Source organism: Dendrobates tinctorius, unplaced genomic scaffold (genome assembly GCF_039654945.1).
Source record: "Dendrobates tinctorius isolate UK_male_01 unplaced genomic scaffold, ASM3965494v1 ptg000120l, whole genome shotgun sequence".
Classification (NCBI taxonomy): domain Eukaryota; kingdom Metazoa; phylum Chordata; class Amphibia; order Anura; family Dendrobatidae; genus Dendrobates; species Dendrobates tinctorius.
Genome location: NW_027361788.1, coordinates 21,754,070 through 21,781,833, shown reverse-complemented (window position 1 = coordinate 21,781,833; position 27,764 = coordinate 21,754,070). Strand labels below are relative to the sequence as shown.

Genomic DNA, 27,764 nt, shown 5'->3' with positions numbered 1-27,764 from the left:
ACACCATACAGCAGCTATTTGGGCAGTGCATAATATAAAGCAGGAAGAGCCTAAATCCAGATACGTGGGGTTATACATAGAAGCTGGGAGCTGCTTTACCTTTCCCCCACTTGGCTGGGAAGCTGATGCCTCTCCGCTAAATCCGCAGCTCCCAGAGGTGAATGGAGACTATTAGCGCCTCTCCATTCAGGATGGGCCCCGCTCTGTGTAGGCGAGAGACACCGATATTGGACTTGTATCTATCAGACATATACCATAAGTGTCCGAGATGGCAATATCCCTTCAAGCAAAGATGTGCTAACTTATTGACATTTTGCACTTCTAATCCTTGAAGAGAGCAGCCATATTTGGGAGTTAGGGCACCAAATTAGTTGAGGGATGTTAAAGTGAATCTGACAGCAGGTTTTTGCTACAGTACCATGATGTAGGGGCAGAGACTCTGATTCTAGTGATGTCACTTAGTTTACTGTGAGAAGTAGTTGTGATGGCATGATTGTTTTCTCTGCTGCAGATCTACCAGACCTCGGAATGCTGTGCCTTGTATATCCCCGCCAACATCACTGAATGGCAGATTTCTGTGTACACTGTATATTGACTGTAAGCTGCCAGTCAGTGCTGGGGGCGGGGTTACACAGATTACCTGGACTGCCTAGCACAGGACACCTAGTCCTTTAGTGATAATATCCTGCTGATAAAACACTGATTCGTATTTAAATTGCAAGTGACACTTTGCTGGAATCAGGGTCTCTGTCCCTACATAATGCTGCTTTCAGATTACAAAGCAAAGACCTGCTGACAGATTCCCTTTAAAGGGCATTTCTAGTAGGGATCCGACACCCGTGACCTTGACCTACTAGATGAACACGAACCTTATTTCTGCTCAACAGTGAATGTTTTTGAGACCCCCACCTATCACCACAGTGAGTGAGCTCTGCACTCGGCTACCTTCATCAGTGCTGCAGACATGAGTGACCTGTGCTTCACTTAGGTCCTCTGAGCCACATTCTCAGAAACACAAAAACCTTGATCTGTCAATGAGTGGGGGTTCCCGAACAGTCAGACCAACACTGATCGCAGATTATTTATAGAGTACCCCTTTAATAGCGCTATATGTATGACTTGCGTAATCCCACCTGTTTAACATCATTTTTACATGGAGATTCATTCTACATAACAAGTCACTTTTCTTTTATGGATCCTAAATTGCCCCCTTTTATTGTGCTCCAGAGCTTCATTCATAATTCTACATCCTTCAGAGCTGAAATCTCCCAGCATTCCTGGTCATTTGTATAGTGGGAAGTTTTAGGTACTGGTGACTGGATCAATTATTACAGATATTTGTACCTGTCTACCGCTTTATGGGATCTCAGCTGTTTCGTGCATGGCACGTCTCCCAACATGCTTGTTGTTGGTTTCCGGCAATGACCTGCAGAATGTAATGTTTTATATAAATAAGGTTCCCCAACTTTTTAGGCGGCCCTCCTAAAATGGCTGGGGAAAGAAGGAGTTTTTGTGGTGGATTTCGAAATACCCAATCCTTTGGTTTGTACTTGAGATAAGCAGCCTCCTGTGGGTTGGCAGCGCTTATTCCCCTCTCCGTTCTTGTGTATGGTGGAGGGGGGGAAAGCATCTGACGGTTATCTGAAGTGAGACGTAACCAAGAATGGACTTAATAGAAGAGGTGCCATTTTCAGTCCTTTTAAACTTCTCATGTATCTGAAGAGCTCACTTGCACTCAAGTGAGGCCCAGCTGAGGTGCTGCAGTTTGCTCCCGGCAGCAGCGCTCCGATAAGCCATGGTATTTTGCAGCCTTTAATCTCTCCAGAGCATTTCTGGCTCCAATGGAAAGGTTACTATAGGACATTGCTCTCACCACTTTTCTGCCTTTCTGCTTTGGTTACTAAGATGCTAAACAAAAAAAAAAAGGCCTGATGTCTGCAGCGGGCCAGGCTTAACCCATCCACTGCCAGAGCGCCCTCATTCACTCTAGAAACAGTTCTCCCTTGAAGTGAAAGCGTATCCCACACCTCGACTGATATTAAGTCCATCGAAGCACTTGACTTTCCATTTAAAGGGAAGCTTTGCTTATTTTCCCAGAGGTTAAAAAAGCCTTTAATTAAAGGGCATCTGTCAATACTTCCGGCAAAGTAAATACCTGTATTGTAATGACATAAGAAATCAGGAACAGCTTTTCCTACATTCCTGCTTTGTGCTGTTCCTCTATTATTCATGCTCGAAATTTGTGAATAATAAGTGTTACTATTCCTCTTGTCACTGAAAGGGGTGTGCCCCTGCACTCACAGCACTGTTTGGACAATGTCAAACTGGAGACACGCCCCCTCCCCACTGGTGACATTCAGTTGTCAGTTTATTCATACTTTTCCAGGAGGAATAACAGAGGGACGGAACAATGTGGAGTTATAGGAAAACATGGGAAAATTATGGGAGATCAAGTACAGTAATTGCCAACACAGAGATGTCAGGAGAGTGAAGAGATACTCCTTTTTATCTGTCTTTCTAAGTCTGGAGTAATTTGTAACCTCTTAGCAGGGCGTCATGGAAGCCTTAGATGACGGACTACGCAGTATGAAAGGTTGTCTGTTTCCAAGGGCAACCAATAGAATTTTAAATTCTGTAAGAAGTAGGATCTGGAGCCCAGTCCTATGCAATGGGGGAATATAGCAAACTGCACTTGGATTGTCCTTTTGGGTCTGAGATTAGTGCTGGGTGTAATGTCAGACACTTGAGGAAGAAACATCCAGGCCATTGGTCACACTGTGCTGTCACATCACATGAATCATCTGGAGCTTGCTGGGTCCTTCACTCATGTTACACTGAGCAGCTCTGATATGTGACTTTTTTAATGGGGTTTTTTTTTTTTTTTTTTTTTTTTATAAGCTGATCATAAGAAAAAAATGGTTTCTTACAATGAAAAATATTTTTTTTATTCTAAAAATCTTTTTAGTAGTATTTCTCCTTTATTTGATTTCCTCTGCTTCTCACGGAAACTCGCAATCTAGCATAGAAAGCCATATGCAAATCAGGCAGGAAGTTCACTGGGGGCATGTCACTCCAATTTGGCTGCCTCTTCCAAGTGCATGGACACACCTCTAGTGCACACCAATCCTGATTTGCATATGGATTCTGCACTAGATTTCTCATGACCGGTACATTGGATCTGTAAAAAAAAAGAGGTTTTTTTTATGATTATTATTATTATTATTATTATTGAGCGCTTACACGGCCTTATACTCTCTGGTGGGATAATAATATCCATTATTGTCCTACTAATTATTACGTCACTTAGTCCTGTCCGATCACTAAATCTCCCGCTTTCCATGCCATTTCCATTCACAGGTGGAGTTGTCCCTATTGCAGCAATGCTACAAGGACTTGTCCTCGCAGATAAACCTCATCCTGCTGGAGAGACTGTGGTATGTGATGCTGGAACAGTTCCTGATGAAGTACGTGTGGAGCGCGTCAGGCCTTGTCATGGTGGCCGTGCCCATCATCACCGCCACTGGATATTCTGAGAGAGGTAAGGATTATCCACATCTCCTCCACCAAATTGAACTTTTACGCTACGTGCCATCTGTGTGGGTTTCATGACACATTCATACCCTGGGCAGAGGGTAGCCACAATTAGATCTTCTTTCTATCTGGAGGACTCAATATGTCCAGAATGGGCTAATGCTTCATTTTTCCTCAGGGAGTTCTGTGGGGAAATTGCACACTTGCTAATTACACAGCTGTCAGCCATAATTTGTAGAGAGAAGTATTTTGTAACTTTTTTTTTAAACTTTTAGAAGTATGTTTGAAAAAATATTCTTGGGTTTGAGACTGCCTCTTTTTTTATTGTTATTTAAAGGTGTGTTCTCTAATGTTTGTTGTTCTTGGGGAGAATTTGTGCCTGTATTAGTATGCACCACAATAGTCGGAACACATGGCATCTCTATGTTCATGATGCCACGTACTCGGTGATGCAGTATACATATATATTCTTGGAGTCCTTCATATTTATATGGCCTCCTTCACCCCCTTGGTCTTGCGGCTTATCCTCCGTGTAGGGGAAGGCTGCACAGTGTTGCTAACTTTCTTCTTCTTTCTTGACCTCAGATTCAGAGGAAGTGAAAAAGGCAGCCATGGCGATGAAAGAAGAGGAACTAGTAAGCGAACGAGCTGAAGCCTTCACCACTGCCAGAAATCTTCTGACCGCAGCGGCTGACGCCATCGAGAGAGTAATGTCCTCTTACAAGGAGGTGAGTCACGCTTCAGTGAGTCGCTCCGGTGCCATTCTAATCCGGTCCAATAAGCAATTTTTTTTTTTTTTTTTAAACATTTTTTAGTAGTTGTGCAAAATGGGAGAGAGAGCGCCACTCTTATTTATTGCTTTTGTTTGGTATTGCAACTCCGCTCCATCAACTTAAATGAGCCCAATGTAGTTCCATTCCCAGACTGTTATGATGTGGCGCTGTTTCTGGAAGAAGGTGTGTTTTTGTTTTTTTGTTGTTTTTTTTTTGCCCTGTAAGGATAATTTTTTGAGAAAATGGTTTCACTTATCCAAGCCATTTGTCACCTCTGCCCTTTTTGGCAGCTCCTACAGCAGGCATAGTTCTGCAGACAGATTCCATTTACAAATGAAGTCTTCTGTCACATTTCTAACTCGCAGTACTATAGAGGCACAGAGCTTGCAGTACCGTTCACGGCCACTGCACGGTGTATGGAGCTGTGTCACTTCTGGGGGCACCATATCCCCTTTAATCAGCTGATAGGTGATGGTATTGTGACCACCCTCGGATATAATACTGAGAACTTATCATAAAAATATGTTGTCATTGTCGAAGTCCTAGGAAAAAGTGAAGTTTTGACAGTATGCAAATAACAAAATAGACCCCTACTGGGACCTTTGGTGATCTGCTGTAAGCTGCGAGGAAACCTGGCAGAAAGTTTTTCTCTACAACACCCCTGCAGGTGAAGTGAATTATTACACACTGTCCATTCATGCTCTTTGTGACCGCTCTTCACTCTTACCAAGAGATGATAATCCTGAGCAGAGGACCCTTCTCCGTTCACCTATATGAATGAGTTGTTTTGTTTTGGGTTTTTTTAAGAAAAAAAAGGGGCAGCCCCTTTAAATAAGCATACCCCAATATGTTATTGGCAGGTGACCGAACTGGCCGGGTACACGGCTCGAGTCCATGATATGTTCGAGGTCTTTGAGGATGTACAGAAAGGTGTCTACAAGCGTCCCGGAGAATTGGAAGGAGGCAATCCCAAGGAAAGCGATGTTATACAACACGGCATTCGCATCGAAGGTCCCCTTGAGATAAAAGGTATGGAAGATGTTCTGCTTTTACGTATGACCCTTGTACTGACAATGCAGTGAGGATTCATTCATTCAAGTGACCGCCGACAGCAGCAGGAAGCCGGTGGCTGACTCTGCATGCTACTGAAGAGCAGTGAATACTCACTGCTCTCTGTGATGAACAGTCCCGTTGAGTATTCCGGCAGCTGTGCTCTGCTTGTGAGCAGTGCATGATGTCCCTGCCATGCGCTGCTTACAAGCATTAATCAGCTGCTGGCATCGGAGCAGGACACTGTGAGGGAGCGGAGGAAGGTAAGTGTAATGGTTTGTTTTTCTTAATCTTTTCTGATGGGACCATGCATACCAGGATGGGGGTGTGGCCAATCATATCAGAATAAGGATGGGACCAATCATATCAGGACCAGAATGGGGCCAATCATACCAGAATAAGGATGGGTCCAATCATACCAGGACCAGAATGGTGCCAATCATATCAGAATAAGGATGGGGCCAATCACACCAGGACCGGAATGGGGCCAATCATACCAGAATAAGGATGGTTCCAATCATACCAGAATAAGGATGGGTCCAATCATACGAGGACCAGAATGGGGCCAATCATACCAGAATAAGGATGGGTCCAATCATACCAGGACCAGAATGGTGCCAATCATATCAGAATAAGGATGGGGCCAATCATACCAGGACCAGAATGGTGCCAATCATATCAGAATAAGGATGGGACCAATCACACCAGGACCGGAATGGGGCCAATCATACCAGAATAAGGATGGTTCCAATCATACCAGAATAAGGATGGGTCCAATCATACGAGGACCAGAATGGGGCCAATCATACCAGAATAAGGATGGGTCCAATCATACCAGGACCAGAATGGTGCCAATCATATCAGAATAAGGATGGGGCCAAACATACCAGAACCGGAATGGGTCCAATCATACGAGGACCAGAATGGGGCCAATCATACCAGAATAAGGATGGGGCCAATCATGCCAGAATAAGGATGGGACCAATCAAACCAGGAACGGGATGGGGCCAATCATACCAGGATGCCAAAAAAGAAATTAATATTCATTGCCCTCCACACCCATGGGCGTGTAATGCAGTGAATGTTCATTTCTCTTTATCAGCGGGCACAGGAGTTAGCTGGAGCCTCTAGCTCCGACCTGTGTGACCCGCTGCTCCGCCAAAACTAGTCCTCCACCACAACCAGAACCAGTACATCCGGACTACAAGACACACTCCCCCTTTTCCTCCACATTTTGGGAGGAAAAAAGTGCGTCTAACAGTTCGAAAAATACGGTAGGTTATTGTATAAATCTATAGTACAGTGAAGAAACCCAATTTTTTTTTTATTATTAACCCTATTAGGCACGTCCAAGCCCATAGAGCTGGAGGTTCCTTATTTGAGTCCAATCCATTGGCTAAAGAGGAGAAGGACTACAATAAGTGTGTGAAGTCCTGGAGGACCTAAGATGTCTTTGCATCATGCAATTACACTTTTTCCCTGCGGAGGCACTGCAGACACATTGGAATTTTGGGAGTTGTTCTATTAGCAGATAAGTTGACACATCAGCCTGGAAAAAAGCTTTGCAAGAAGCCGAGTAGTAACACACCTACTACATCATCCAGTTTCGCCTCATACAGGATAGGCACAGGATCCGTAATTACTATATACTTAACTCTTCGGCATGAATGAATGAGTAAAGGGCAAACATCACATGGATGACTAAGTGGATTATAACACGTGGGCAATTATACATTCAGCCTGATTAGTATACACGTAGCTAAACAACACCTATTGCCTTGTTATTGTCTCAAAGCACCCCCTGCTGGAAGTACTGTATACCACGATGACAGTATAGCCTACCAACCTACCAAGTTTTCAGTAGATGTTGGCCACCACCGATCCGTCACTTGTGTAATATGTTCAATCAGATCTAAGGTGAACACTTTGGCGGATTTCTTTCTAAAGTGTATGGCCAGATTTATGGACAATGAAGGGTAAAAGGTGTAGGCACTCGGCTTTGTCCACAGCGTCATTGATGACCAGAATTGGGGCCAAAATAGTTTTGGGCTTTGAAGACATTTATTGTGATTAGTGGACTCTTTCACCTTTTTAAAGTGCCTTTTTTTCTATGACTTAACTTCTTGGAATGTGAATTTGGGAAGGCTGGCAATGACCGGAGTGGCATTTTGAGTTTCCATCTTTTGCTTGCATGTCATTTTTTAGGTTTAAAATTAAGTGATGAGTAAGTTTCTCAAAATGAAGTTTTCTGAGAGCTCCAGTTCCCCTACATGGCCCGAGAGTAAATAGTAGTTGGGATATTTGGTTTTGCATTGGGACCCAAACTAAGTTAGTCTTCACTTCTGCAGTCGGAAACCTCGACCTTGCATCCCCAGCGCCTCTTGCACTTATTAAGCCCTGCAAGATCAAGACTTTGTGTGAGGCCTAGTTGTGTGATATCCTGACATGTCATGGGGCCTAGTAAGCCGAAGAGACCCAGAAAATGCCAGGCCGACGTTTCAACCTGCAGAAGTGAAGACTGCATGGTCTGGATGCTATGGAGGACTAAACCGCATGCCAGACTAGGGCAGCATGAATCTTTTTGCTCACTGTTAGTAATCGGCGCGCCCTGACTTACAGGGGGCACAGGTGACACAGGCGCTGTTATGGGGACAGTGTAAGTCTTTGGGAAGTAGTGGCTGTTACAGGAGGTGCAGAGTGGCTGCAGGCACTTGGGCTGTTACAGAGGGAACATTTGCCATCATTAAAGGGTTAATCCGATCTCCAACATTTGTGGCACATTCACAGGTTATGCCCTAAATGTCTGGTAGATGTAGATTTCGAGAATAGGCTCCTTTTGGCTGTTCCTATTACCTTCTATGGGAGTCTCGGAAGTGTAAAGCTAGAGATGCTAAATACTACATTAATGTCTTTAATTTTCCCTTGTTCCTCTACAGGACAAGTTGTGGATGTGGAGAATGGCATCATATGTGAGAATATTCCCATTGTCACCCCAACAGGCGACGTGGTTGTTGCCAGTCTCAATATTCGGGTAAGAGTTCAGATTAGAAGGTGGCGGAGGACACGGCTCCTAATATTATGTATGTGGCAGATAGTTGATTCCAGTTCCCGCAGGTGAAGTTTATTTACTATATGGTGAAGACTCTGCAATTTTCTAATATACTAGGCATTGGTTCCTCCAAACTTTTCCAGATCTCTGCATGCAGTCACTGAATTGTGACCTGTCTCATTCATGTGCTGCTCAGTGATGGGCTCAGTATTCACGTGGTATCATATGATCAGGACAGATCTTCCATTCACCACCTATAAGCAGAGATGGATAGAAAAAAAAAGTCCGGTATTGCTAGGCAATATTGGTCAGATTTCCTTTGGGATCTGGTTATCCACACAAAATACAATTTTTCCAAAATTCCAGGGTAAAAAAAGAGAAATAGGGTCATACAGTCGGAGTTTGATCTGTGGGACCCCCACTGTTCCTGAAAAGCGATGGGAAGCAGAGGTGGTCCGGGTGTGACTGCTGCTGTACAGGAGAAGTCTGGAGGGGCCTTGGATGTACCCCGTAATTTGTACACTTGGCACAGCTGAAGGGGGCTGTATGTGTAAAGTTGGATAAGTTAAAATCCAAACTCCCCTGACCACAGAATTTGTGGGGGCTGATCTACCAGCCCCCAGAGATGATAGTAAATTCAGGCCGTGTGTTACCCATGTGCTGCAATCTATCTGCTCCGACCTTTTCCCTAAATGATCTCCACGCAGTAAACACCAGCAACATTGCTCTGCCTAATCCCATAACTCTGATAACTTTCCCTGAAATCTTGATAACCAGATTACATGCTGCTGATGTGACCCCCTCGCCCGGCCTCATCCCATGTAGCTGGGATCAGTGTACACTGGAGACTTGAATGGAGCAAGGTCAAGGTCTGTGATTATCATCTATTGGCAGTGATAGGAAGAAGACAAAGTCAAAGGTCCAAGGAGCAGCTGAGTTGTCAGCTCTCCCCATGGTACAAGAGCCGTGACCTTAGTACCTCATCACAACGGTGCTTTGTGCAGGGTTCGGCCATGTGAGGGAAGATCTGTGTCTTGGGGCAGGTTGTATTCACTGTTACATTACATGTTTGTGGGCAGAGCCGGAGGACCACCTAATGTGTGTAGAGGCCTCCCAACTCGGGTGTCATGGGAAGGGAGAATCAGAGGGTCCATTAGATCTGAGGGAGATAAGCAGCCACCAGAGGTGTTTTGACAGCGGCTTACTCTCCTCTGCGTACTTACAACATATAAATGCTCAGGCAGGCTGAGCATGCAAACAGTTGTACTCAAAAGTTTACATACCCCGGCAGAATTTTTGCTTTCTTGGCCTTTGTTTTTAGAGAATATGAATGATAACACCAAAACTTTTTCTCCACTCATGGTTAGTGGTTGGGTGAAGCCATTTATTGTCAAACTACTGTGTTTTCTCTTTTAAAATCATAATGGCAACCCAAAACATCCAAATGACCCTGATCAAAAGTTTACATACCCCATTTCTTAATATTGTGTATTGCCCCTTCTAACATCAATGACAGCTTGAAGTCTTTTGTGGTAGTTGTGGATGAGGTTCTTTATTTTCTCAGATGATAAAGCAGCCCACTCTTCTTGGCAAAAAGCCTCCAGTTCCTGTAAATTCTTGGGCTGTCTAGCATGAACTGTGCGTTTGAGATCTCCCCAGAGTGTCTCAATGATATTGAGGTCAGGAGGCTAAGATGGCTACTCTAAAACCTTCACTTTATTCTGCTGTAGCCAATGACAGGTTGAATTGGCCTTGTGTTTTGGATTGTTGTCATGTTGGAACATCCAAGTACGTCCCATGCGCAGCACCTAGGCTGATGATGGAAAATTTGCCCCCAGTATTTGCCGCATTCATTTTTCCTTCAACTTTCACCAAGTTTCCTGTGCCTTTTGTAGTTCACACATCCCCAAAACATCAGCGATCCACCTCCATGCTTTACAGTAGGAATGGTGTTCCTTTCATCATAGCCCTTGTTGACCTCTCTACAAATGTAACGTTTATGGTTATGGCAAAATAGTTCAATTTTGGTCTCATCACTCCAAACTACTTAGTTCTAGAAGTTTTGATGCTTTTCTCTGTGCTGTTTTGTGTATTGTTGGAGAGATACTTTGTGGCATTTGCCCTGTAATGGCTTTCTTCTGGCGTCTCTAACATGCAGTCCATTTTTCTTCAAGTGCCTCCTTATTGAAACAGCCACACCACTAGTTTTTAGAGAGTCCAGTATTTCAGCTGATGTTATTTGTGGGTTTTTCTTTTCATCCTGAACAATTTTCCTGGCAGTTGTGGTTGAAATTTTTGTTGGTCTACCTGACCGTCGATTTGTTTTTACAAAGCCCCTGATTTTCCATTTGTTAATCACAGTTTGAATGCTGCTGACTGGCATTATCAGTTCCTTGGATATCTTTTTGTATCCCGTTCCTGTTATATACAGTTCAACTACCTTTTCCTGTATATCCATTGACAGTTCTTTTGCATAATCCAGAAACGTTAGTGGCTGGATGAAAGAGGCAAGAGTCTGTCTGGATCCCAGAAACTCACTCAACTTTTATGCACACACACTGATTACAAGCAAACAGGTCACTGGTGAAGATGTTACCTTTAGTAGCCATTCATACCCATTTGTGTCAACTTCTGTGCATATTATCAGGCCAAAATCACCAGTGTTTGTAAACTTTTTATCAGGGTCATTTGGATGTTTTGCGTTGTCATTATGATTTAAAAAGAGAAAACTCAGTAGTTTGACAATAAATGGCTTCACCCAACTACTAGCCATGAATGGAGAAAAAGTTTTGGTGTTATCATTCATATTCTGTGAAAAATGGCCAAGAAAGTAAAAATTCTGCCAGAGTATTTAAACTTTTGAGCACATCTGTATGTATGGGGGGAAAAGGGGGTCAGAAGAGAGAACATTCAGCCAACACCTTTCTTAGGAGCGTGTGTGTGTGTATGTGTGTGTATCGGGAGGGCGGTAATGCCAAAATGGTATTGTCTTTTGCTTCCTCCCCTGCCCAGGAGATGTAGTATGCTGCGTACACGGTCAGACACAGCTAATTTTTAAAATGAACTTTCGTTCGTGGGAAAACCCCTTTAATGTGACAGGCTTCCTCTATCTGTAGACATGCCGCCGGGATCAGCCAAATGATTTCACTGCGCTTCTCCTGTACAAAGATGGCGGTGGTCAGTGAATCATTTGGCTGATCCCGGCGGCGGCGTGTTCCGCTGGTGGTACCGTGCAAGAGGCTGCGTAACAGTGTGTTGTGTACGGCATATACAGTGTGTGTGATGCTTATGGCGTACAGTGTGTGTGTGTGTGTGTGTGTTGCGACGGTGTTCGCTGGTGGTACCGCGCAAGAAGCTTGTACCACCAGCAGTTTCCATATTGAGACACCCATGATTTGATTGTCCCAATATGGCGGTCAGTGAACTTCCACCGCTTGGAATTCTGGGATGCCGAGACATCTGGGCAAAACAGGATTTGAAGACATTACAAAGTAAGTATATAATATATACTAGCTGAAGAGCCCGGCGCTGCCCGGGCATAGTAACTAACTACAGTTAGTTATAACAAATTATAATGGTGTGTGTGTATATATAGTGAGGTAGCGCTGTCATTCAAGTAGGGGATACTCGCTCAGCAGCCACAAAATCAGATCCGGCACAGATTTTCCATAAAATCATAACAGTCCGTGCGGTTTATTAGGCATCATAAACCCACAACAGTAACATAAACTTGACTTAATCAGCATAGCGTCCATGACAGAGTTCAGCTCTGTTACTCTGTAGTCATACAGGTTATGCATACACAGGCTTTCTAGCCTCGGTTATCTCACCCACGTCAGGGTAACCTCATGGCTGCTTCAGCTTACTGCAGACATTCATTCCCTCCCCTGGGAACTCTCAGACACGTGCAGCCATTCACCACAACCACTTCACAGGCTGTTAGCCAGGAAGCTCCATCTCAGCGGGACCTTCCACACTGGACCAATCGGGTCCCAGCATTCACCTCCACGTGACCTACCCTGGCCACATTATATGGTCCATAGCCACGCCCACCCAGTCACATGACTCTGACCTCATCACAGGTCCTTCAAGCATTTGCACACTCTTTACAACAGTGTTCTTTAAACACACCCCCTGGGTGGGTTTGTAGGTAACCAGGCCCGCCCATCTCTCTAGTTACCTGGAGACTTCTCCCTTACACATTGAAGCAACACCTCAGCAGTATCACTGCTGATCAACACATAAGTCTCCATCCCAAAGCCACCCACTTTGAGATACATAATGGCCATTCATTATTCTGCCATTCATCCTTTCTCCTGGGACAGCCACACAGCGCCCTCTAGCGGACTCAGTGGTTACTACACCTATATATATTCTCTGAGTGTAGAGCCCCGCCCACTCTGCATAGCCACATTCACTATAATATCTCACATCATCCCGTCAGCCAGGGCTACCGGACTACTAACTCAGCACTCTGGTTCTGACGCCAGGCCATTCTTAAAGGGATCCCCCGGTATGGAAGTTTGGAGCGTTCCACTCAGCGCTCTGGTTCTGACCCCAGGCTGACGGGATGATGTAGGATATATGGGGTAGTAGTCCCGTGGCTCTGGTTGATGGAATGATGTGGGATATTAGGGTTAGTAGTCCGGTGGCTTTGACCGGATGATGTGGGATATTAGTGGTAGTAGTCCGGCGGCTGTGACGGGATGACGTGGGATATTAGTGGTAGTTGTTCAGTGGCTCTGGCTGATGGGATGATGTGGGATATTAGGGGTAGTAGTCCGGTGGCTTTGACCGGATGATGTGGGATATTAGTGGTAGTAGTCCGGCGGCTGTGACGGGATGACGTGGGATATTAGTGGTAGTTGTTCGGTGGCTCTGGTTGACGGGATGATGTGGGATATTAGGGGTAGTAGTCCGGTGGCTCTGGCTGACGGGATGACGTGGGATATTAGTGGTAGTTGTTCGGTGGCTCTGGCTGATGGGATGATGTGGGATATTAGGGGTAGTAGTCCGGTGGCTCTGGCTGACGGGATGATGTGGGATATTAGTGGTAGTTGTTCGGTGGCTCTGGCTGATGGGATGATGTGGGATATTAGGGGTAGTAGTCCGGTGGCTATGGCTGACGGGATGATGTGGGATATTAGTGGTAGTAGTCCGGTGGCTCTGGCTGACGGGATGATGTGGGATATTAGGGGTAGTAGTCCGGTGGCTATGGCTGATGGGATGATGTGGGATATTAGGGGTAGTAGTCCGGTGGCTCTGGCTGACGGGATGATGTGGGATATTAGTGGTAGTTGTTCGGTGGCTCTGGCTGATGGGATGATGTGGGATATTAGGGGTAGTAGTCCGGTGGCTCTGGCTAACGGGAGGATGTGGGATATTAGGGGTAGTAGTCCGGTGGCTTTGACAGGATGATGTGGGATATTAGTGGTAATTGTTCGCTGGCTCTGGCTGACGGGATGATGTGGGATATTGGGGGCAGTAGTCCGGTGGCTCTGGCTGACGGGATGATGTGGGATTTTAGGGGTAGTAGTCTGGTGGCTCTGGCTGACGGGATGATGTGGGATATTGGGGGTAGTAGTCCGGTGGCTCTGGCTCTTGCCATTCATCCACTCTCCAGGGGCATCCATACAGCGCCCCCTAGTGGACACTACACCACTATATATATATATACTTATGTGTGTGTGTGTGTATGTATGTATGCATGTGTATGTATGTATGTGTGTATATATATATATATATATATATATATATATATATATATATATATATATATATATATTAATTATACTTGCACACTGCACCTAAGTAGTTCTAAGACTAGCCATGCCCAGCTGTCGGCTGAATGCTCTCTTCTGTCCCCCCTTTTTCCACCCATACATACGGTGGTATGTAAAAGTTTAGGCTACCCATGTCAAAATTCATACTCACTTGCGAGAGACTCGCACGAAAAGCCGGCACTGGGACCGGAACGTGCGGCTGCATAGAAATACATGTAGCCGCACGCTCCGGTCCGAGTGCTGGCGGCAGTGCTGGGTTTTCATGCGAGAGACTCGTGCAAGAATCGCGCGAGTCTCTCCCAAGTGAGTATGAGCCCTTAGGCTAGTTTCACACTAGCGTTTTTTAGCGCTGCACTTCGTGCGCAATAGAATCGCATACAAAAAACGCATCATGCGTTTTGTATGCGTTAGCTTTTTTTAGGCGCATGCGTTTTAACCAGTTTCTAGCCATGTTAACTCTTAAAACGCATGAGATTTTAAACGCAGGCGTGCGCATGTCCATGCGCACACCTGTGTTCCAATATACTGTAATGTGATTGTTTTTTTGCGCAAGCGTGCGCATGCGTTTTTTTGAGACAGGTCGGACAGACCAAAATGCAACAGGTTGCGTCCCGCGCGCCTAGGCGCATACTACAAAAAACGCATGCTCACGAAAACGCATACGAACACGTGCATACGCTAGACCATGCGCCCCCATGTCAAAGATAGGGACGCATGTGCATGGAAGCGCAGCGCTAAAAAATGCTAGTGTGAAACCAGCCTTATTGTGAACAGTTAAGCAAGTTAAAGATTAAATTATGTTTAAAAGGTTTAAAGTTAGACATATTTTCTTTGTATTTTAGGCACAAAAAGTCTATATATAGTCATTTTTAAAATTTAAAAAAATTACAAATAGGAAAATGAGGCAATGCAAAGGTTTGTGTTCTCAGGTACCTTGACCAAGGTTTCAGACCTTAATTAGCCTGATAGGGTTATGGCTTGTTCTCCACTGTTGTTCTACTGTTCAGAGGATGCAAGATGACCCAGGAATCTCACAGAACTGGAAAAATTATCCAAGGAGGAATGGATGAAACTACGTAAAACAAGAATTGAAAGACTCTTGTCTGTCTACAAAAGGGGTTACTAACCATGCAGGATGCGCAAACTTTTGCATCGGCTCAATTTCCTTTTTATAATTTTTAAAATGTAAAAAAAAATTATATACAGTAGGTGAAATAATTATTTGATCCATTGATGACTTTCTAAGTTTGCCCACTAGCAAAAACATAACAGCTTTAAGGGTAGGTTAATTTTAACATTGAGAGATAGCATATCAAAAATAAAATCCAGAAAATCACATTCTATAAATTTATTTGCATTTTGCAATGAGAAACAAGTATTTGACTTCCTACCAACCATTAAGAGTTCTGGCTCCTACAGACCAGTTAGACACTTCTAATCAACTCATTACCTGCATTAAAGAGAGCTGTCTTACATAGTCATCTTTTATAAAAGACTCCTGTCCACAGACTCAATTAATCAGTCTGATTCTAACCTCTACAACATGGGCAAGACCAAAGAGCTTTATAAGGATGTCAGGGACAAGATCATAGACCTGTAGAAAGCTGGAATGGGCTACAAAACAGGTGCAATAGTAAGAAAATGGAAGAAATCCAAAATAACAATCAACATCGATTTGATCTGGGGCACCATGCAAAATATCACCTCGTGGGGTATCCTTGTTCATGAGGAAGGTGAGAGATCAGCCTAAAACTACAAGGGGGGGGGGGGACTTGTTAATGACCTGCAGGCATCTGGAATCAATGTCGCCAAGAAAACCATTGGTAACACATTACGCTGTAAGGGTTTAAAATCCTGCAGTGCCCGCAAGGTCCCCCTGCGCAAGAAGGCACATGTGCAGACCCATCTGAAGTTTGCCAATGAACTCCTGGATGATTCTGTGAGTGATTGGGAGAAGGTGCTGTGGTCAGATGAGACAAATATTGAGGTCTTTGGCATTAACTCAACACGCTGTGTTTGGAGGAAGAGAAATGCTGCCTATGACCCAAAGAACACCATCCCCACTGTCAAGCATGGAGGCGGAAACATGTTTTGGGGGTGTTTCTCTGCTAAGGGCACAGTACTACTTCACCGCATCAATGGGAGAATGGATGGAGCCACGCACTGTAAAATCGTGACAACCTCCTTCCCTCCGCCAGGACATTAAAAATGGCTGGGTCTTCCAGCAAGACATTGATCGAAAACAAATGACCCAAAGCATACAAACAAGGCAACAAAGGAGTGGCTCAAAAAGAAGCACACTAAGGTCATGGAGTGGCCTAGCCAGTCTAAAGACCTTAATCCCATAGAAAACTTATGGAGGGAGTTGATGCTCCGAGTTGCAAAGCGACAGCCTCAAAATCTTCATGATTTAGAGATGATCTGCAAAGAGGAGTGGACCAAAATACCTCCTGACATGTGGGCAAACCTCCTCATCAACTACAAAAAATGTCTGACTGCTGTGCTTGCCAACAAGAGTTTTGTATTGTCTTGTTTGTCAGAGGTATCAAATACTTATTTCTCACTGCAAAATGCAAATACACTTATATAATTTATACAATGTGATTTTGTGGATTTTATTTTTGATATTCTATCTCTCAATGTTAAAATGAACCATAAATACATAATTTTACGTGTGTGTGTGTGTGTGTGTGTAAAAATATATATATATAATATAATGTATGTATACTGTGTGTGCGTGTACAAAATTTATATATTTTTTTTTTTTTTTTGGCCTAAAATACAAAGGAAATGTCATCTTTAACTTTAGGCCTTTCAGAGATCATGTCCTTTTCAACTTGCTTAACGGTTCACAATAATAGTAACCAGGGGTGCATAAACTTTTACATGCCACTTGTAGAGATCTGCCATATGAGTGAACGGGGATTAACTTGCTTGGCTGCGATATTGAGGCACACAGGAACACTTTTGCTTAAAGTAACAGTCTGTGTGGTTTATTTCCTTCATAAACCAATGTCACAGGAACACAAGGCAAACAGTCTTATATCAGACAGATGAATTCTTAATGTCTATCTCAGGCCTGTGGGCACACAGGCTGTGCCATGTCCAGCACGCATGCAGCGTTACCATGTAAAGCATACAAAGTCTCTTACTGACCCCGGTCAGTGTTACAGTTTATCCCTCACGGGTTATCAGGGAAGCTGCCGCACTGGGATCACTGTTCCAGACAATGCTTTGCTCACTAGGCAGTCTACAGTTGCAGAGCCACAGCCGGGCCAGACTCTACCAGGTCCGGGCCTTTCCATGTGCTCTCCAGGAAGTTCAGTCCCAGACACTTCCAACACACCCAGGCCTTCCAGGACCTTGCACTCTGACCACTCAGGATCAAACACACAACCCATGTGACCAGACCTCAGTCACACTATATGGTACATGACCACACCCACAAGTGAGGTATGGATCGCATGGTCCTCACTACAGGTCCTATTACTTACAGCCAGACACATACAGGCTTTATCATGGACGTTCAGACATATGTCCACATGCATATTCTGAGTAGCATATACAGCGCCCCCTAGCTTAAACAGAGGTTACTGCACCACACACTGTATATATGTATGCTCTACCTGCCTGAGTGTGCATATATTCCCTGGAGGTAGATAAGAGGTTGGTCCATTCATACAGAACAGCTCCCTGATCCAGGTCCCCAGTTGGGTGGGGGCGTCTCTCAGGTTCACGTGCCTTTTATAGACAAACTAGATGGTGGCCCGATTCTAATGCATCGGGTATTCTAGAATATGTATGTAGTTTATGAAGATTTAAGAATAATGCAATGAATACACAGGATTTTCCAGGTAAAATATATACATTATCATTACATGTTATTGCTCATAGAACTTAATACAACTGAACGAAATTATTAAACAGATTATCAAAATATATAAACCATTACATGAATATCTAACTGTATGTAAATAAATCATCGGGCGAAAGAAGTACATCGACACTATAATATATTTGTTAACAATATCAACCCAAAATATTTTTGCCTTGTAAAGGCGTATCAAGAACCTGCACCTTGACGTTGGATCTCATTTTAACTCTTGAAAATGCAACGTAGAGTTGTCCATGACCAAAAACGGGCTCCGGTAGATATATGCCAACACGGTGTAGAGTTTGACCTTGTGACGTGTTTATTGTCATGGCAAATGCTGGTTTTACTGGAAACTCGCATGTCAGGACGATCCACCGCGATCGGCGACCTCACAGCGGGGCCTGGTCGCTGCTGCGTGTCACACTGAGGCTAAGTACCCACGTTGCAGACCAACATGCGCGACCAATCAGCGACGCGGGATTTCCCTGAAAGACAGAATTAGATGATTATATAGTAGATAGGCAGGGTTGTCCTGATGAAACAACCCCTTTGAGGCAGTGATGTATTTATTTCTTGTCATGCCTACGCGGTCCTGTGACTTCCCACATGACCCTCCCAGGTCCACACACTATTCCCCTTTAAAAAAAAACAAAAAAAAAAACATTTGCTGTGGATCCTGACCGTCATCAGCTTCCCCTGGGTTGTGCGTATGTCCGCGCTGGTCACACTGTGCATTTCACCTACTGCACGTGTTACGAGGAACATGTTCACAATGCGCAGAATCCTAGAGAAATGTAAAACGAGTCTCGTAGGCTTTACAGGGATATTCCCAGAATCAAAACATATCGCCCATCCCTAGGATAACGGACAGCTTACAAATCGCTGGGGGTCTGACCCCTGTAATCAGCAAACACTCACAGGCTCTTTTCTAGATGGGGCTTTGCCTAGTACCGAGGTTCGGAGCCCTATTTGGATTGTCGGGGGTCCCTGCTATTGGTCCCCCTGTAATCAGTAACTTCTCTCCTATGCATAAAGGATAGTATTTGATTCTTGGAACCTCTGTATATTCAGACTTTGCGGATTGGGGAGAGCACAGGGACTCCTCATGATCAACTTATCGGTTACCCCAAAAATGGTCAACCCCTTTAAGACGTTCAGATAACTTTTGGGACTTCTATTTATTTTTTTTGGGGGGGCTAAAAATCCTTTTTACAAATGGGTTTAATTAAAACTGGTTTGAGCATTTGGCTTCTACAGTTCATATCTGGCTGCAGAATGAGGTGACAGTGAATCTGTCAGTGAGCTACTCTGACATTAGGGTGTGTAACGCAGCTCAGTTATCTTCTAAGCTGATTTATGGTCCCAATTCCTTCTGTAGGTAGAAGAGGGGATGCACCTTCTGATCACTGGACCCAATGGCTGTGGGAAAAGCTCCCTGTTTCGCATCTTGGGAGGACTGTGGCCTGCATATAGCGGTGTGCTATACAAACCTCCCCCCCAGCATATGTTTTACATACCACAGAGGTAAGGTAGTCGGTTCTTCTGCAGATTGTACCGCAGCGCCATGCACAACCATACTTCCTCGGCATTCTCCCCCAGTCCTGTAGACTTTTAAATGATAGGGACTTTTTTTTTTGTAAATCCAATATGCAAATGAAATGGCAAGTGTCCAGTGGGCGGTCCCAAACCTGTCCGAGAACTTAGGCTATCCTGCCATGTTCTGGTCCCTTGTCTTAATTGACTGCCCAGCCTTTCTCACTCTCTAAGTGCTGAACTTTGGGGCGATTAATCAAGACCATAGGGGGCAGTGTTGGCATTATTAACATATGGGATATAAATTCGATTTCTCACTTATTAGACCTCCTAAAAAGGCCACAAATGTATACTGCTGTCCATGTACCTTACCCTTCCTGACGTAGGATTTCCCAAGGTGCAGGGCTCAGGTGCTGCACCTGCTCTGTACAAGGTGGATGCCGGCTGTGTTATACAGGTGACACCTACTTCTGTTTTACCATTTAGATACCCCTGTTGATCTATGACAGTGGCATTTAAATGGTTCCTGAATCAGTTATTGCCGCCATCTTTGTACTCCCAAAGTTTAATACATTAAAAAAAAAATTAAAGTTATAATCGCCCCCTACTTTTTTCCCAGTTCAAAAATGAAGAAAAAAAATATTTATTTAGCGCTGATACCAAGACAGGCCCTTACACAGCCTTTTTTCCGTTTTTTTGTTTGTTTGTTTTATTTTTCTTTTTTTTATTTTGTTTTATTTTACAAAGTAAAGAAATTTTGATTTTAAACACTAAAATAATAGAACCGAAGGAAAAAAAAACTATTTGAGTTTGGTCTTTCCATACTTGTACTGTCCTGAAGAACCATGTTTCCGGCTCATTCTTACAGCACAATAAGACGAAACTCAAAAAGCAATGGGAGTAATGCGATTTATTTTATTTTTTTCTAGTTATTCATTGCACTTGGAATTTTTCCCATTTCTTTTAAGCACATTCTACGGTAAAGTAAATGGTGCCATTCAAAAAATACAACTCGTCACCCCCCAAAAAAGTGAGCCCTTTTACCGCAATATGGAAGGAAACTTACAACAGTTACAACTCGTGGGTTTCCTCCGGGTACTCCGGTTTCCTCCCACACTCCAAAGACAGGGAATTTAGATTGTGAGCCCCATCGGGGTCAGTGTCAATAATGTCTGTAAGGCGCTGTGGAATTAATGGCGCTATGTAAATGAGTAAAATAAATAAAATAAAAACTCTCAGAAGAAGGGAGGGGAAAAAAACAACTCCATTTAAATGACTATCATAAGTTCAGCTTGTGGCCAGCAGATGGCACTGTTGTACACTAAGTTGGGTAAGAATGTGTTTAGTCTGATTTTAAAGGGTCGCTCTACATTCTTATTTTTATGTAAATTAGGAACAGTAAATACAAACCCTTCATATGTTCTTTATTGTAAACTAGAGCGAATACAAATCAGTGACTGAGTATTATGAGAGGCACTTGGTATTCTGCGGCGGCAGCAAAGCTTCCCTGGTAATCGCATTCTGTGACTTGTGCTCACACTTATGTCAACCTATTTTTTTTTCCTTTGCATCCAGGCCTTACATGTCGGTCGGTACCCTCCGAGATCAGGTTATTTACCCTGACACAGCCACCGACATGAGAACGAAAGGCTTCAATGACAAGAACCTGGAGGTCATCCTGCACATTGTGAATCTGAACTATTTGGTGCAGCGAGAGGGAGGTGAGCGCACGGGCATTTTAAATTCACATTCTTCTTTGCTTCTAGAACTTTTGTTGAATCCGTCAGACACCTGAACTATGTACAAAAAAACTGCAGTACTGTAAACGGCCACCAGATGGTGCAATAAGAACATACCTTTAACGATGAATGGAGTGGAGATTTAGTGTGCATAGGGGCTCTGCATAGCCCAGATCCCAGAGATCCACTCTTGAGATCGCAGGGGTCCCAGCAGACGGACCTCCAGTGATCGGTAAGTTATCACACATCTTACAGATAGGGCCAAGTCCCTGCTCAGCTGTGGATTTTTTATGCATTTCCAAGAGGAATAACCGAGGAACGGCACAACATGGAGTTCTAAGAAAAAAGGGAGCTAACTGCTCGTCTTTATTTCATAACATGGAAGATCTAGCATTGAGAGATTTGGGGAAAGGTAAATGTGAGTGATATTGAGGGGTAGACATACCCCGTCACAGCTGACCCGCATTGGGGGGAAGCATACATACGCCGCAAAGCATATGTATACCGTTGGTTTAGGCATGAGTGGCACATTTTGCAGTGTGTCACTGTCTTAAAGAGAAAGCCTCTCTATTTTCGTCTGTATGAACTCCCATCTTCTGGCGCTCAGTAATGACGCCATCCCGTGCATCCTGCCTGTGTTCTGCATGCGGGCATCAGCAGCAATCTGTTTATTCCATGGCATAATCAGTTTTCTTAACGTCATCCTAGTCTGGGTGCCAAGGTGTTAGCACTCTGACAAGTAGAAGAAAGAGAAAACAGAAGACAAGTGTGTGAGGCCGCGCCGGGGTGTTTCAGTGCGACATGACGTAATAGAGTGGTGTATGGAGCTGCTGGTTCTCGCAGGACGCCCCCGCGTCTAGGGAGCTGGTGCCTGTAGTAAATATTGATGGGAACATCAGGGCAGGGCCACTCCGCCTCAGTAGCTTATGTTGGGTGATAGAGGCAAATCGCGCCCTCCACAAACTACTATCCCCTCTATGACGGATTAAGGAGTTAAAGTGAAATTCCACATATTTTTTTTTTCTTCATTCTGTATCGGACATTGCCCACAGCTCGGTATAAAATGCTGGTGATGTATTTTTATAAGGGCCCACTAGAGGGAGCGCACTGCAGAAAGATGCAGCGCCCATTGAAGTGTATGTCATCAGTCGTCTCCTAAGCTCCCTCTAGTGGCTAAAAATGGTGCATGCAAAATCTGACCTCGTGGAGTATCCTTGTTCATGAGGAAGGTGAGAGATCAGCCTAAAACTACACGGGGGGGGGGGGGGGGGGGGGATGGGGGACTTGTTAATGATCTGAAGGCATCTGGGACCACTGTCACCAAGAAAACCATTGGTAACATATTACGCTGTAAAGTTTAAAAATCCTGCAGTGCCCACAAGGTCCCCCTGCTCAAGAAGGCACATGTGCAGGCCCATCTGAAGTTTGCCATTGAACACCTGGATGATTCTGTGAGTGATTGGGAGAAGGTGCTGTGGTCAGATGAGACAAATATTGAGGTCTTTGGCATTAACGCAACACGCCGTGTTTTGCAGGAAGAGAAATGTTGCCTATGACCCAAAGAACACCGTCCCCACTGTCAAGCATGGAGGTGGAAACATTATGTTTTGGGGGTGTTTCTCTGCTAAGTGCACAGGACTACTTCACCACATCAATGGGAGAATGGATGAAGCCATGTACCATAAAATCCTGAGTGACAACCTCCTTCCCTCCGCCAGGACATTAAAAATAGGTCGTGGCTGGGTCTTCCAGCAACACAATGACCAAAAACAAATGACCCAAAGCATACAAACAAGGCAACAAAGGAGTGGCTCAAAAATAAGCACATTAAGGTTATGCAGTGGCCTAGCCAGTCTCCAGACCTTAACCCCTTACTGCCACGTGGTGAGCGCCGCTGATGGGGGCCGGGTGTCAGCTGATTATCACAGCTGACACCCGGCACAATGTGTCAGGGGCGGTCACGGACCGCCCCCGACACGTTAACCCCTTGCACACCGCGATCAAACACGATCTCGGTGTACCGGGGATTAAAGGGAAGCATCGGCAGGGAGGGGGCTCCCTCCGTGCTTCCCTGAGCCCCCCACAGCAGCGCAATGTGCAGCGCTGCTGCGGGGGGCTCCCATCCCTGCTGCGGGGGGCTCCCATCCCTGCAGGTCCCCGAATCCAAGATGGCGACGGGGACCTTCGGGGGTTTGCAGGGAGCTGGCTTCCTCGGTGCCTGCAAAGCGCAGGCAAGGAGGAAGCCTGTGACAGATTGCTGATCTGTCAGGACAGTGAAGTCCCCCCTGGGAACATCTAATAAAGTTAAAAAAAAAAAGTGTAAAAATAACTTTAAAAAAATCGCTAAATAAACTTAAAAAAAAAAAATTCCCTAATTCATTTTTTGGAAATAAAAAAAACCCCAAAAGTACACGTATTTGGTATCGCCGCGTACGTAACGACCTGCCCTATAAAACTGTCCCATTAGTTAACTCCTTTAGCGAACCCCTTAAAAAATAAAAATAAAAAGCGAAGAAAAAAATAATGTTTTATTATCATACTGCCGAACAAAAAGTGCAATAACGCGCGATCAAAAAGACGCTATAAATATCCATGGTACCGCTGAAAACTTCATCTTGTCTCGCAAAAAAACGAGCCACTACACAAAGCATCATCAGAGAAAAAATAAAAAAGTTATAGCTCGCAGAATAAAGCGATGCAAAAATAATTATTTTTTATATAAAATTGTTTTTATTGCATAAAGGCGCCAAAACATAAAAAAATAACATAAATGAGGTATCGCTGTAACCGTATTGACCCGAAGAATAAAACTGCTTTATCAATTTTACCGCGGAACGGTGTAAACGCACCCCCCCAAAACAAATTCATGGAATGCTGGTTTTTCTTCATTCTGCATCCCAAAAATCGGAATAAAAAGCGATCAAAAGATGTCACGTGCCCAAACATGATACCAATAAAAGCTCAAAAAATAAGACCTCCCATGACTCAGTGGGTCAAAATATGGAAAAATTATAGCTCTCAATATGTGGTGATGCATAAACTATTTTTACAATAAAAAGCGTCTTTTAGCGTATGACAGCTGCCAAATATAAAAACCGCCATAAATAGTAAATCAAACCCCCGTTATCACCCCCTTAGTTAGGGAAAAATAATAAAATTAAAAAAATGTATTTATTTCCATTTTCCCATTAGGGTTAGGTCTGAAATTAGGGTTAGGGGCGTGTTGGGGTTAGGGTTGGAGTTAGAATTGGGGGTTTCCACTGTTTGGGCACATCAGGGGCTCTCCAAATGCAACATGGCGTCTGATCTCAATTCCAGCCAATTCTGCGTTGAAAAAGTCAAATGGTGCTCCTTCCCTTACAGTGTTTTACCCCCACATATGGGGTATCAGCCTACTCAGGACAAATTGCAAAACAACTTTTGGGGTCCTATTTCTCCTGTTACCCTTAGGAAAATAAAAAATTGGGGGCAAAAATATCATTTTTGTGGAAAAAAAATATGATTTTTTTTATTTTCACGCCTGGGCGATATAAACTTCTGTGAAGCACTTGGTGGTTCAAAGTGCTCACCACACATCTAGATAAGTTCCGTGGGGGGTCTAGTTTCCAAAATGGGGTCACTTGTGGGGAGTTTCAATAGTTTAGGCACATCAGGGGCTCTCCAAATGCACATGACACCCGCAGACCATTCCATTCAAAGTCTGCATTCCAAAACGTCACTACTTCCCTTCCGAGCTCTGCCATGCGCCCAAATAGTCGTTTACACCCACATATGGGGTATCAGTGTACTCAGGACAAATTGCACAATAACATTTAGGGTCCTGTTACCCTTGGGAAAATACAAATTGGGGGTGAAAAGATCATTTTTGTGGAAAAAATATGATTTTTTAATTGTACTGCTGTACATTATAAACTTCTGTAAAGCCCTTGTGGGTTCAAAGTTCTCACTACACATCTAGATAAGTTCCTTGGGGGGTCTAGATTCCAAAATGGGGTCACTTGTGGGGGGTTTCCACTGTTTAGGTACATCAGGGGCTCTCCAAACGTGACATGGCGTCCGATCTGAATTCCAGCCAATTTTGCATTGAAAATGTCAAACGGCACCCTTCCCTTCTGAGCTGTCATGCGCCGAAACAGTGGTTCCCCCCCACATATCAGGTATCCGCGTACTCAGGACAAACTGCACAATAACTTTTCTAGTCCAATTTCTCCTTTTACACTTGGTAAAATAAAAAAAAATTGAATCTGAAGTACCGGTATTTTTTTTGTGAAAAAAAAGTTAAATGTTCATTTTTTTTTTTTTTTTTTTAAATATTCAAAAAATTCCTGTGAAGCACCTGAAGGGTTAATAAACTTCTTGAATGTGGTTTTGAGCACCCTAAGGGGTGCAGTTTTTAGAATGGTGTCACTTTTGGGTATTTTCTATCATATAGACTCCTCAAAGTGGCTTCAAATGTGATGTGGTCTGTAAAAATAAAATGGTGTTGCAAAAATGAGAAATCGCTGGTCAAATTTTAACCCTTATAACTTCCTAACAAAAAAATTTTGGTTCCAAAATTGTGCTGATGTAAAGTAAACATGTGGGAAATGTTATTTATTAAGTTTTTTTTGTGTGCCACATCTCTGTGATTTAAGGGCATAAAAATTTAAAGTTGGAAAATTGCAAAATTTTCAAAATTTTTGCCAAATTTCCATTTTTTTCACAAATAAACGCAAGATATATGAATGAAATTTTACCACTAACATGAAGTACAATATGTCACGAGAAAACAATGTCAGAATCACCAGGATCCATGGAAGCGTTCCAGAGTTATGACCTCATAAAGGGACAGTGGTCAGAATTGTAAAAATTGGCCCGGGCATGAACGTGCAAACCACCCTTGGGGGTTAAGGGGTTAATCCCATAGAAAACTTATGGAGGGAGTTGAAGCTCCGAGTTGCCAAGCGACAGCCTCAAAATCTTAATGATTTAGAGATGATCTGCAAAGAAGAGTGGACCAAAATTCCTCCTGACATGTGGGCAAACCTCATCATCAACTACAAAAAACATCTGACTGCTGTGCTTGTCTCCTAAGCTCCCTCTAGTGGCTAAAAGTGGTGCATGCATCAAGTACAAATCAATGCTCGGGCAGCCTAAAATAGCTGGCGGCTCTGAATTGGAGCAGGACTTCAGAGATCGGAGAGGTTCTCTATCTCTCCTCCATTTTCTGTGGTGTTAAATGCAATGTAATGTTTTCTGTTATCAGCCACCATGCTGAGTAGCATCCATCAGCATTATTCTGAGGATGTATAGGAGAATCCTTGTCACCATTATCCTTTTCTCTCCATAGGTAAAATATATAACGCAACAAATTTCTATGTCTACATGACTTGTCTTGTGTCTCCATGCAGGCTGGGACTCTGTGAGCGACTGGAAAGACGTCCTCTCCGGGGGAGAGAAGCAACGTGTGGGAATGGCACGAATGTTTTACCACAAGTGGGTAAAATACAAAATATGGTGAAAGTAAATTGCTTTAGTGACCAGACCCTTGTATACCGATTCAGGACCTATTCCCTTCTGTATACAGACCACCCACACCATTACAGATTCCAAATTAGCTCCCCGTGTACAGACCTCTTACCATTTCCCAAATGCATAGAGACCCCAAACCAATCCCCCCTCCCATTGTATGCAGACCTCAGATCAGACCCCACTGTATTCAGACTTATTTTTAGCATTCCCCCACTGTATACAACCGCCCTGTATTCAAGGCTTATTACCGTTACGGACCCCAGACAAGACCCCCTTTGCATACAGATGCCCCATCTATAACTATACAGATGCCATATCAACCCTCCACCCATATACAGATCTCAAGATCTCATGCCATTTTGCCACTGTATTCAGACCAGTCTGTCCCTGTATAAAGACACCAGACCCCCTTTAAAAGGGACTTAGGCCGGTTTCACATTTGCGCTTTATAGCGCAGCGAAGGCCTGCGCACGGCCACCGCTAAGCCCCGCCCCCTGCCGGCTCACTGCCCGCCCCATCCGGTCATCGCCACCTACTAGCACACGTAGACGCTTGCGATCTGCGCACCCTATCTTTAGCATAGGGTGCGCAGATCGTGCACTAGTAGGATTTTGCCGTGCGCTGCACACTTTTGAAGGTGCGCCGCGCGCGCCAAAATGCAACATGCTGCATTCGGCGCACCTTCAAAAGTGCGCAGCGCACGGCAAAATCCTGCTAGCGCACGGCCAGCGCACGATCTGCGCACCCTATGCTAAAGATAGGGTACGCAGATCGCAAGCGTCCATGTGCGCTAGTAGGCGGCGATGACCGGATGGTGCGGACAGTGAGCCGCCAGGGGGCGGGGCTTAGCGGCGGCCGTGCACAGGCCGTCGCTGCGCTATAAAGCGCAAATGTGAAACCGGCCTTACCTCAGGATTAAAT

General features: G+C 44.2%; 1 protein-coding gene across 1 annotated transcript in view; it reads left to right on the top strand.

Annotated features, from left to right (window-relative positions):
- Positions 1-27,764, top strand: part of ABCD1 (ATP binding cassette subfamily D member 1) — a 58,056-nt gene that overhangs the window by 16,940 nt on the left and 13,352 nt on the right. Inside the window, exons 2-8 of the mRNA XM_073590895.1 lie at positions 3,358-3,538; positions 4,117-4,259; positions 5,165-5,333; positions 8,291-8,385; positions 19,439-19,584; positions 21,169-21,314; positions 26,723-26,807. Coding sequence (XP_073446996.1) covers positions 3,358-3,538; positions 4,117-4,259; positions 5,165-5,333; positions 8,291-8,385; positions 19,439-19,584; positions 21,169-21,314; positions 26,723-26,807 — 965 coding nt within the window. The remainder of the gene's footprint in view (positions 1-3,357; positions 3,539-4,116; positions 4,260-5,164; positions 5,334-8,290; positions 8,386-19,438; positions 19,585-21,168; positions 21,315-26,722; positions 26,808-27,764) is intronic.